Here is a 12,239-nt window from a genome sequence, read left to right as displayed (position 1 = left end):
AAATTCTGCCCCTGCACCTCAGCATCGCGGGGGATGGCACAGAGCTGGCCCGCTAGGATCAGATCTGGGGGTCTGGTCCCTGGTTTTGAGAGATACCCGTATCGGCTCCGCAGTATTTTTCCTGCGCAAAGGATGTTTTTGGGTTTTTTTTTACTTAAGGTTCACACTTTGTATTGTTTTCTAAACAGAAAAAGGAGAAGCAGCTATTACAACCCCAAATGCACTATGTCGAATGATCGTGGCTTTTTCCTTCTAAAAAAGCATCTTCCGTATTTTCACTGTTTAAACCCCGGTGTGTGAATTGAGCAGGTTAAATCCTCTTCCAGGCTTTTCTCTGCATGTGACTCAGGCCTCGCGTGTGACGATGACATCTGAGGAGCGGGTGGTGAAACCGGTAAAACTCCTGTTAGTGGGATAGAAAGTCATGGTTGTATCCATGGCAACGCTTCCTTTATTTCCTCCCTCTCCTTTTTCTTTTTTTATCTTTTTATTTTCCTTTTACAACAGTAAGAACGAAGTTTTCCCAATTATCTGGAATAAAAGCTACAAGATTTAAGAGAGGGGTCGGGCAGCAAGCAGTTTTTGCTTTGCCTTTTTACAGTGAGTACTTCAATATTTCTACATTTAAATTTTTGCATTGACTGAAGATTTTTATCTATCCTTTTGCCTCACCATCCTGAAAATATCTTTTCTGGTAGCAATTTCTGATTTGTGCTCCACTCGATCAGCTGCTGGCAGCGGTGGCTGTGCCGGGCTGTACCGGTGATGGGAGCTGGGCTTGCTGCTTCTCGTCGCGTTCAGGCGAGTCCGTGACCCTGACCTGCAACTGCCTCAGAACTGAAGGATTAACTCCATGTTTAACTGCATTTAAAACAGGGATCTGCATCCCTGAAAACGTGGTAAGGTGAGGAAAGGTGGGGTTATGCCGTGTAACTGTGAGGTGTCTCAGAGCTCGCAGTGCAGAGCTGCTCGCTGGGTTATCGCTTCTGCCAGTGACTCCGTTCAGTGCAGGGGTTTGTTGTGACAAATACTGGCTGGCCAGGTGGTGGAGTAGAGCCCCCTAAATGCAGACATCACTCATAGAATCATTTCGGTTGGAAAAGACCTTTAAGTCCAACTATTAACCCAACGCTGCCGAGTCCACCTCTAAACCACATCCCTAAGAACCTCATCTATGCATCTTTTAAACCCTTCCAGGGATGGTGACTCAACCACTCCCCTGGGCAGCCTGTTCCAATGCCTGACAACCCGTTCTGTCAAGATGCTTTTCATAATATCCAATCTAATTCTCCCCCATGCAACTTGAGGCCATTTCCTCTTGTCCCACCATTCATTACTTGGGAAAAGAGACCAACCCCCACCACGCTACAACCTCCTTTCAGGTAGTTGTAGAGTGGATAGAAAATTTCTCTCTTATCACTCATTGTCTCATAGGAAAACACTCCAGTTTATGTCCAGGAAGAGTTACTTGGTGACATGGGAATTTGAGTCTGATAGTGTGCGCAACACAAATCCACGTGACAGGGGTTCTCTGTGCGTATGGCTTTGGGCACATGCACATGTTGTCGATGCCCTTTGCATTTAAAATGGAAGCTTGTGAGTGTCCTTCGGACCCAAAGGTGTCGGGCTTCTGGTGGGGATGTGTTGGGCTCAAAGGCCACAACCTGCCTTTGGTAGGAAAACTTTTAGATCCAGGTCCTGTACCTGCGGCAGGTGCTGCTCCACAGGTGGGGGTGCGGAGCTGCCCGGTGCCCTCGCTGCCAACGGCCCGGCCTTTGTAGTACAGCAACTACTGAAACAACCTGCACGAGCGCTGCCAACTGGTGCTATTTGAATGCAAATTACCGTTGGTTCGTTATTATCACATTCTGCTGCAACAAATAATCAAGCACACGTGGCTTGTAGGATCCACCATGGGGCTCGTAATTTGACCGAATGCTTTTCTCAGTGCTTTGGCTCAGAACTGCGTTAGCTGCTGGATTTGTTCCTAGCAAGCAGCATGGGATCTTTGTCATGGAAAAGCAGCATATGCCTGTGTGTTTGTTTGGTTGGGGTTTTGGTGGTTGTTTTGGTGTGGGGTGTGTGTTTGGTTTTTTAATCTAGTTGGTTTGTTTGTTTTTATTCTGGCCCACCAAAATTTAGAGCAGTCTCAGAAACCTTTTTTGAAGTTGTTCAAACTAACCTGGATTCAGACCTTCTGGCAAAGGATGAAAACTGGCCTGATAAATGCAGTAAAAAAGCTTTCTCTGAGCCAACAAGAAATGGCTGGAGTTGACATCTGCAGCCAAGTGGGTACAAAACCTTTGTTCAGCATCAGCAGGGACAGTGTGTTGCCGCTCGGTTTAGGTGCTCTCTGCCAAAGAATGTTTGCACACAAATTCGATTTCAACCACTTTGTAGCAGCGCTTTAGTAACAAGCCCTGCAACACCCCATGTCCCATCCTTCCCTCCCCTGTTCCTGCAGCTTAGTAGTCGGTGTATTGCGGAGTGAGGGGGAAAGTGTCTCTGTGGTGTGGCTGCATCTTGAAATGTGTCTGGTTCTGGCCACCTTGCTGCTGGTGTGAAGTCAGCCTTCCAACATGAAACTGGAGAATGGCATTAGTTCAAGCAACCGCACGAGCTTAAATGATGAGAGAAGAAGGTACAGCTTTGACATGTGGACTATAAATCCAGGGAAAGGTGTCAAGACAGAGGAATGAACGGGTGTTAGCAGTATGGTGTTACTCCCAGGCAGTCAGCAATAGGACAAGGGGGCATGGGCTTAAACTCTGCCAGGGGAAATTTAGGCTGGATATTAGAAAGAAATTCTTTCCAGAGAGAGTGGTCAGGCATTGGAATGGCTGCCCAGGGAGGTGGTGGACTCACTGTCCCTGGAGGTTTTTAAACTGAGATTGGACATGGCACTTAGTGCCATAATCTAGTCAATGGGTTGAACCAAGGGTTGGACTCGATGATCTCTGAGGTCTTTTCCAACCCAGTTGATTCTGTGATTCTGTGTGTCTGGAGTGCCACTCACAGAGTTAAATACATGGAAATCCTGAGATGAAATAAACCAAAGGTAAAACTAACATGCCCAGGGGACAGTGAAAGGTAACTTGAAGTTACTTCAGGGTTTAAAGGAAGCAGAAATCCCATTGCTTCTGATTTGATATGGAAATTGAAGTAGGTGGTTAAAAATGATAGAATAGAAAAAATTGTTGCCTTGACCTGGTCACCTTGGACCCCTCTTTGGAAAAGACTATGTACCAGCTTGCTTTTTCTTCTTTTTTTTTCTTTCAGGAGAGCAGTGTCAGCAGCTGCTCTGGCTGTACTTTGTGTAGCCAGCTGTGCATTTCAGGAGGTGTTGATTTTCCCTACAGCTGTCCAGAATTTTATCCCACTACCTGGCACGACCGAGAGGCCAAACTGCTGCTGAAAGCCTGAAAATTATTCAGGTAAAATTGCTGCAACTTTCTTGCCAGGACTTACCCAAAAATATTTGTCAAGAAGTGCTGCAGGTTCCTCCCAGATCCTGCTTCACAGGGCATGTGTGAGATCAGAAAATGAGCAAGGCAAGGTGGGACCTTTAAAAATTGTCTCTAGTACAATTAACATTTTTTTAGATGACACTGAGATTTTGACGAAGATTCTCACCAGAATTAATGTATTGGAGGCACACTGAAAATGACTTCTCATCTTGCTCCAGTAGAGTATGTGCGTTTCTCTTTTGCATGTCCTGATTTTTCACCTACCTGAGCAGACGACACCAGATCCCGAAATGCTTGGCTCCCACAGGTGAGAATAAAATAAGAAGTGAAAGGTCTACAAATATCTTACAGCACACTAAGAATCTTTAGTAAGACTTTTATTTTCCTCACAAAGTAGACATTTCTGGGTTTTTTCTGTTGCTTTTACCTACACTAACAAGCAGCAAGATTTCTCTTGAGTGACTGAAGCCTATGTTAGGACTAGTTTTCTTAAGTGTCTATTCCTTTCCACTGACAGCTAGATTATATATGGTAATATACAAGCAGAATGGCAATACTGAGAATCATCTCAAAAAACTTTGATATAGTTAATTAAGGCCAGTTCAAGTGTAAATATGTTGGAAAGGAAAATTAATCTGTGCAGCAGAAAAGCAATCTCTCACTTCAGTGACGCCTATGGCCCATAGTGTCTGTAGTATGTATGGTCTTCTGAGATGCTTAACATTTGCATGTATGGAAGGTGGAAAAGATTTTACCAAACGACAGCCAGAACTAAAGTCTTCATAGCTGTTTGTACTTTATCTGATATGGAACAGATCTACAAAAACTGAGAGATTATTGCAGCTCTGAGAAGTCTGAATATTGGCCTAAATTAAAATTAAAAGATTATAAGAAGCGATATGTGTGTGAACGCACAAAACACAGAATCACTAGCTGACCGCATGGAAAGCAAACCAGGGTTCTCTTTTATTACTCACATTATTCTAAAGAAAGTGAAGATCAAATTTTTTTTGTAATTAGTAGTTTGAAATTTAAATCCTTAAACTTCCGTTAAGTAGCTGCCACTTGGAAACAAACCAAAAAACCCATCACAGCTTCTGGTAAGCAGTGAAAGAAAACCAAAATCATCGGGTTGTATTTTAGGTTTCAGAACCGTTCAACAGAGAATATTAATGGACCCTCAATGCTGTGGCTGAGGAGTCTGACCTCAGGCGGGCAGCAGTGACCCAGAGACAGGAGGTGCCCTGTGATGTCCCCGCAAGAGGAGCAGGCAGGTGACATCCAGCTGTTCTGGCTGCTGGGTGGTCGCCTCCAACTGTCAGGGTCACCCTGTGGGCACAGCTACCTGTTGGGGTTACTTCAAGCGCGAGAAGTCGCATTGAATATAGACAGTAAAGGGATCCTGTTGCTAAGTGCCGTGGCATCAAACAGCCAACAGAGCTAAGTCACAGACTTTAGGAGGAAAAAAGAAACTGCAAGCCAAAGCAGAGGGGTGAACAGCTGCGGCCGTAGGCTCTGCTGCGGCCAGAGACCGTGTGTCATCAGCATGGCAGCAGCCGACTTGGAACATTTATTCCTCAGCAGCTGCGAAGACAGAAACCGTAACCCCCTACAGTATTTGATCAATTGTGTCAAACTGCAACAGTATCTTCCACTGCTCCTACCATCGTTTTGACATCTGCAAATCTAACAGAAGTCATTTCAACTGTTAACGCTTTGCTAATGTGCCAACTTTCTTTTCAACAGCTAGCAAAAAGGTAGTTATAAAGGAGAGGCTACTTAAGAGAAAAATGTTCCGAAAGTTGTAGTCCTTACAGTTTTCGTGGTTATGTTACTGCTTCATCCTTATTCCTTCTCCCTCAAGCTGTAATCCTCTTGTAACAAGAATTCGTGCTGGCTGGGCAGCACACTATCTCAACAGAATTTTTTGGCTACTTTACTATTGTGCAACTGATTCCTTTCACCTTTGATTCAAATACAGAATCCTTAAAGAAGCCAGTTCTCTCTGTTCACAGCTCTTGACCCTGCTTTGCTATTAAATATTGAATGCTGTATACACAGTCGAGTAAAGGAACAAAGTATATTACAAGAGATCACCAACTGTATAATACATTTAATAAACGAACTGGGGTCCATACACCAAAAGAGAACATCGTTTACATAATGAGGTGGAAAGTAAAAACTCTACCTCTCTCGCTAGTAGTTTTTTTACCTACAGTATACCAAGTTATACAATATATTTATAGGTTACTTCCAAAATGTTTTAAACATCTAAATTTTGCATTCCCTTGCATTAAAAAAATTACATATTAATTACTCTGGAAAGTTTCTGAACTCTGTTTAGCAGCAAATCTCCTTTCTTGATGGTTTCTTGGTACTGCCAATTCTTGCTATCAGGCCTAGGAATTGTGGGGAAAGAAAAAAAAAGGTTTAGAATTGAGAATACGTTTTACACCAGTGCACTTGTCTAATAAGCGTAATAAATATAAAAATGTATAGAATTCAACAGGGCAGTCACAAACAATTTTGAGGAAGTGATAGCATACCTGTTAGTTTCTACAATCTCATTTACTTTGTCTATTTTGCAATGTAATCGCCCAGCTGCAATAAATCTTGAAAGCTCCCTAAGTAAAGAAGAGAAAAAGGCAGTTAAATCATGTTTCACCAAGGACTTGTCGGCCTACCAGCACTGAACCTGCTGGTACGAAACAACAGTGTCACCACTCTGTATTTCTGAAACAACAGCCTATATATTTTCATAAGGTATCTTATGCATCCTCATCTTATTAAAGCGTGGACATTACACAAAAGAATAATCATTCTAGCGATCTGCATACAAAACCTCTTAGAACCTTCTTCTCAGGCCAAAGTGTCATACTTGAGTTAGTGCAATTTATCACTCAGCTGAGCATCAACTGCTCTTCAAGCTCAGAGGCAGCAGGCATGTCCTGTGCCTATTTGGAATTTGGCCTGAGGTAAATACCTTCATGCCAGTGTGTCCATTAGATAAGTCTCTTAAGAGCTCCCCACTCTCTAGTAGCTCTCAATATGCTGCTTTTTTAATTATCATTATTTTGCTTAATCAGCTGGTGGTCCACAGTATATGACTGATGGTAGAAGAAAACATTACTCTGATCAACAGTAAGACAAGTTACAACTAGTAATAAATGACTGGATGCATAAGAACTATTAATAGTATGACTTTAAAACATTTACCTTTGAATTGAATGGTATTTAGTTTATCTTGAAACCCCTATTAATTAATTTCTGAATATTTCAAGCAGTATTCATATTTCTGTAACACTTTTCTCTGTGGGAAAATCTGAAACCTCTCTATGAAAGAAGAATGACTCTTGTGAAGGCATTTGACACAAACTGTTTCATGTACATAGAGAAAAAGTCAATTTCTCACTCCGAGACAGTTCTCATCATGATCTGAATATGTTTGTTTTACCCTAGAAAAGAATTACAAATTGAGACCACAGTCTATGTTTGATTTAAGTGAAAAGCAGCAGATCCTGTCCACGTACTAGAAAGAAAACAAAACTAAAGGAGGAGACTTTTGGGGTACAGATCCCCAAAGTTGTAATAGTTAAGTTTTTGTATAGTTGTGAATTAAGTCATCCTCCAAAATCCTAAGTTGCATAGCACATGGAGGTCAATAGATAAAGCACTATAAAAAGTTACTAATAAAAGACTACGTTCTCACATGGCATTTATAGTGAAAGATACACTGGAAAAGCTGTCATAAGAAAATGCAATTAAATTATTTTCTTTACTGAAACATAAGGTTCACTTAAATTCAGCCAAGCTCTTCCATAGAAATGTAACTTGGCATGTTTAAAATCAAAGTAGAATATATTCATAACGGGATCATCATAAATAATTACAAGGTGTAAAGTGAGATCTTTATGAACTTAAAAAGCCAAATAACTTACTGATCTATGAATTCTACACTGACTCCAAATGCTTCTGCCATGTATCCCAGTGTCAATGACCGGTAAGACTCTAGGAGCTGGCTATACGCGTGAATCCTCATTTCCCGTACGTAGTATCGATAGTGAGGTGCAAACAGCCAATCCTTTTTCATCTCTTGCTCTACAATAGCTAGGAAAAAAAAGTCAGTAATATCTAAGAAATGTAAAATATCAGTTAAGTAAATGAAACACAGAACACCAGTTAATACGTAATCAGTGTGAACGTAACAGTATTGTATTCTTACATACTTCAGAATCTGAAAGGTATTTTACACTGAAGAGAAATTCGTATAATCCGCATCAGTTCTAGAACCAGAAACAGCAATAACATGCAAACAAGATTGTGGCAAAGCTAATGACCCTGTTTGTCAGCAGCGAATCCTCCTTTCAGGGTGTTGGTTCCCCCTCCTGCTCCTACGCGACCACCTCCCAGAGGGCAAGTGCTGGGATCTGCTGTCCCACAGGAGCAGCGTGGTGCTGGGAACCAGCAGTACTGGGGATGTAACTACTTGAAGAAACATTGTTACCCAAAGCTGCCTAAGGAAATACCATTACCTTTCTGCTACTAGCTCTTAAATTAGTTACAAGCATTTCAAGGCACTGAAATAACTTTTTCTCCTGTTCTCAGCTAGTGAGAGGGTCAGGAATAGAGAAATGTCGCCCTTAGCTCTTAATCTCAGCAGGCCAAACCTACCACAAACTGAAGGGATCTTATTTTCTTGTATTCTAAAATCTCACAGAAGAAAAGCAAGCAGTCTGAGAACTGGCATTTATCTTACAGGTTGAGATTTTGGGGCCTTTAGACTACAGGTCATATAATTTCTATCAAGCATAAAACCCTTTAGAGCTTTCCCATCTGACCTGTCTCTTCAGGTGAGACAATGTTACAAAACCATTTTCAAAATGCCTTCCCACCTAATCAGATGGGACCTTTTGAAAGCTCACTGGATGCAAAGGTTGGTTGGTTTGCTTGAAAAATCAAACAGCTGCAAATTTTAAGTCACTGTTAAAAAAAAAAGAATCTTGTTTTTTTTCCCCTGCATAAAGTAGCTTTAGACTGCAGCTACTCCCTGAAAGTTGTGGATGATTTGAAAGAAATAACTGAAGTACCTGCAATAGTATTGTAGAGAAGAACACAGCCTTACCTAATGACTGGAAAAAAGCAGCGTAACGGCATTCGTACAGCGAAAAGAGATACTGCCGTACAGCTGGCAAACTGTGTAAGACTTCCAGAATCTCTGCTCCTTTAATAACCTGAAAGCAAACAAATGTATTTAAATGGCATCATTTTCAGCCCAGAGATAAAAATGTTAAAGAAAGGCTGTGTCTGTTTGAACCGGTCTTTCCATCTGCTTTCCTTACCTTTTCTCTCAGGTCAGGCCTGTCCAGTGCAATCATGCTGACATAGACTGTATATGTTACAAACGTTTTGTAATCCATAAGTTCATAGGATGTAAACGTTGAAACGGTATCAAGGAAGAGCTCTGCTGCTTGTTTGAAATCACGAATAGCTACACAGTAAAGGCCCTGGTACACTTTGAGACGATTTCTCCTGTCCCAGTCTCCTCCTTCTTCTATTAGACTTAAAACAGAACAAAATGAAATATTTACTTATGTAAATGTGTTATGTAGTAAGTTGTAAGTAAGTAAGTACAGTAAACCAACTGATACCATGTGATTAGAGAAAGAATAACATGTTATGTTACAGTTTGTATATACACCTCTCGGGTAGGAAAGTGGCTTCCTTGGGACAGGAGAGGCCAGACACTTTTGCACAGTGCAAGTTTCAACTGAAAGGAAAAGTTTATAGCAGCTAAGGTTGTGATAACAGTCTTTTGAAATGTGCAGGTAAATAGTACTGTCAACCTCAGCTGTGGCAACATATTTCCACTGCCTATGCTGCTAAAATCTAAGCCATCCAACTAGCAGAACAGAGGAAATTAAAAAGTTGCCACTTTTGCACCGAAACACATGGTGCTGAGAAAGGGCTCTGGCTTCTAAAGGAAAAGATATCACTTCACAGAGCCAGCCGGATGCATTGGGAGCAGCTGGATTCTGCTGCCAATCCTGCACTACGCTTTATTGTACAACCTAATAACAGCCAAAGTTATTTGTCTTCCAACAGTGACAGAACAGAAATGTGGGAGCAGGGGTGTGGGCTAGAAATTAAAATCAAGTCAGCTGCTAGAAAATAGCTGACACAAAATATTACTGTTTGTTTTCTTTTCCCTCTCATATAAAAAAATCCAGAAACAGGAAGCTCTCTTGTACAAGGTAACATGCACCCATCACTCTGTGATTCTGTCTCACAACCAGTCTTAGTCATTTCTTGACAGCAAGGTATTTATCTTCCATCTCTTTTGTTAAACTTTGTCTCGAAAGTGCTTTGGTGCACTCAAAGAACCCAAGCGGTACCTTTTTGCCTTTTCAATGTTCCGTGTGATGAGGTCATTATCCATATAGAACAAGCCAATCCTTAGAAGATAGAACACGATATCCAGACGATGCCCCAGTGCCACAGTTTTGTCATAAGTCTTGCGGAACGCAGTCAGAGCTCCCTCCTAGCAAGACAGCATTTTCTATGGTAAGAATGTTAAAAGCACCCAGAATATTTACAAAATGTCTGTAGTAAGTACACGCATTGTCTTCTGCTGATAGTTGTGACTTCATTAGTTTCTTAGGGAACTTTAACATTATGTATTCTGAGTAATCTCAAAGAATCAGAGTTTAAATAAAGTTAAAAGCACTGATCCTCATATATCTTTTAAATCTAAGGACTATGAAAATGTACTCTGTAATTTCAGTTACACTCTGTAAACAACTTAGAAAAGTCTAAAAACACAAGGAAAGTGAAAAATAACCCTGCAAATAGAAAATATATTTTCTTTCAAGGGCTACTTCCTTTTTTTTTCCCTAGATAACTTATGTTTCAGTAACACCCTCCCCTATTTTCTGCCCATATCTGAATCGTGCCACAGAGAAAACACACTGTAAGTCACCCAGTGCTCACTGGAGCCTGTCCAGGCAAGAGGATTACAATGAAGTGTTTTTAACAGGAGTCTACAAAGCCTCTGCCATGAACCCACCTTGTCCCCAATCCTGCACAGGTACTCAGCTTTGGCCATCATTGCATCCCGGATTTCACTCTCCCCCAAGATCTTTTCTGCATCTTCTAATTCGTTGTCAAGACGTTTCAATTCTTCCTCATTAGCTTTCTTCATTTTGTTCAGCAGATCTGTGTCTATCTGCCATTCCAGAGACTTGCAGAGAGCTTCATAATACGGAGCCATATCTGAAAGAAACACAGGAAGGGTTCTGCGATTAATTGCTGCAACCAGTGCGTGCGTGTTTCTAGAGCAGAGTGCTGAAGGACAACACGACCGACTGTCGATGCCAGCTACATCCCTTCTATGATCAGGTACCTATTAAAACCAGACATGGCAGAGCTGGTGTTTCAGCAGGCCTTGCCTGTGACGCTTCTTTTTGCTGACTCTTTTCTATCTCTGCTTTTTTTCCACCTCTCCCACTTGCACTTCCCTTACTATTTACATGACTCTGAGCACACTGGACCCTGGTGCTCAACTCCTACCTCTTAAAAAGCAGCACTATGTAACAGTGGCTAAAGCTGGGGACATGGCACCACCCTGATGTGTCCAAACCCTCCCTACCCCAAGTGACCCCTAGCACTCCCTGTTCTCCTTTGCTCCATGCCCCTGGGAACTGGGCACACACACAAGATAACAAGTCTGACAAGGGAGCTGGGGCTGTTCAGCCTGGAGAACAGGAGGCTGAGGGGAGATCTTATCACTGTCTACAACTACCTGAAAGGTGTTTGGAGCATGGAGGGGGTTGGTTTCTTCTGCCAAGTAACAAGTGACAGGACAAGAGGAAATGGCCTCAAGTTGCACCAGGGGAGGTTTAGATTGGATATTAGGAAAAATTTCTTCACGGAAAGGGTTGTCAGGCATTGGAACAGGCTGCCCAGGGCAGTGGTGGGGTCAGCATCCCTGAAGGGGTTTAAAACATGCGTAGACGAGGTTCATAGGGACGTGGCTTAGTGCCAGTCTGAGCTTATCGGCTGGACTCGACGACCTCGAGGGTGCCCCCCAACCACAACGATTCTCCGACTCTACAAACACTCCCCCGTTCCACACGGCCCCAGGGATCAACGATCACGGCCAGACCCGCTCCCTGCCTGCACACTCGTGCCTTCGGACAGGCAGAGCCGCCCCAGCTTGGCGGGGGGAGGCCGAGCCCCCTGCCCCGCACACCCGGACACAACCCGCCCCAGAGGCCACACTCACTGTGCAGCCGCACGGCCGCCATCAGCTCTTCGCGCGCCGCGGGGTCGGGCGCGCGGGGCCGGAGGCTGAGGAGGAAGCGGAGCTGGGCGATGCGGAGGTCGGGGTTCTTGGGCAGCCCCTCCTCCTCCAGGTTCTCCAGCGGCATGGTGGCGGCGGGACGGGACGGGGCAGCTCGGCTCCGGTGGCGGCGGCGGCGCGGCCCAGTGACTCAGCCGCGACAGGCGGAAACGGCGGCGCGCTTCCGCCTCGCAGCGCCCCCTGCCGTCCCGGAGGCCCGCATGTGCGGAGGGAGACGCGCATGCGCGGGGCGGTGCCTTCGAGTCTGCGGGGTGGTACGCGCTCTGCGGCGGGCGTGCGCAGTGCGTTCCGTAGGGAGGGTGCGGGCTATAAGGGAGCGATGGCCATAGCTATGGGTCTGAGCGTGATGTGCGGGCTCTGGGCTTGGGCATGCACCGTGTAGGTAGAGAGGCTGTGCACAGCGTGCGGTGTAT

The 12,239-nt window shown here is 43.7% G+C and overlaps 1 protein-coding gene across 1 annotated transcript; it reads right to left on the bottom strand.

The window, feature by feature from the left end:
- Positions 1-5,565: 5,565 nt before the first annotated feature.
- PSMD6 (proteasome 26S subunit, non-ATPase 6) lies at positions 5,566-11,989 on the bottom strand. Its single transcript, XM_065075549.1, has 8 exons — positions 11,749-11,989; positions 10,531-10,736; positions 9,860-10,005; positions 8,807-9,026; positions 8,590-8,698; positions 7,406-7,574; positions 6,014-6,091; positions 5,566-5,866 (listed from the first exon to the last, which is right to left on the bottom strand). The coding sequence occupies exons 1-8, from the start codon at positions 11,891-11,893 to the stop codon at positions 5,770-5,772; spliced, it is 1,170 nt and encodes a 389-aa protein (XP_064931621.1). The 5' UTR covers positions 11,894-11,989; the 3' UTR covers positions 5,566-5,769.
- Between the last annotated feature and the right edge of the window lie 250 nt (positions 11,990-12,239).

The sequence above is a fragment of the Columba livia genome, chromosome 10 (genome assembly GCF_036013475.1).
Source record: "Columba livia isolate bColLiv1 breed racing homer chromosome 10, bColLiv1.pat.W.v2, whole genome shotgun sequence".
Classification (NCBI taxonomy): domain Eukaryota; kingdom Metazoa; phylum Chordata; class Aves; order Columbiformes; family Columbidae; genus Columba; species Columba livia.
Note: the sequence above shows the minus strand (reverse complement) of the source record. Positions and strands in the feature narration are given on the sequence as shown.

Excerpts from the sequence above, each read along its gene's own strand:
- PSMD6 (XM_065075549.1), bottom strand. The coding sequence starts at position 11,893 with ATGCCGCTGGAGAACCTGGAGGAGGAGGGGCTGCCCAAGAACCCCGAC. Across the intron at positions 10,737-11,748 it reads GGCGGCCGTGCGGCTGCACA|ATATGGCTCCGTATTATGAA; the intron begins GTGAGTGTGGCC and ends TGTTTCTTTCAG. Across the intron at positions 5,867-6,013 it reads GAGATTGTAGAAACTAACAG|GCCTGATAGCAAGAATTGGC; the intron begins GTATGCTATCAC and ends CACAATTCCTAG.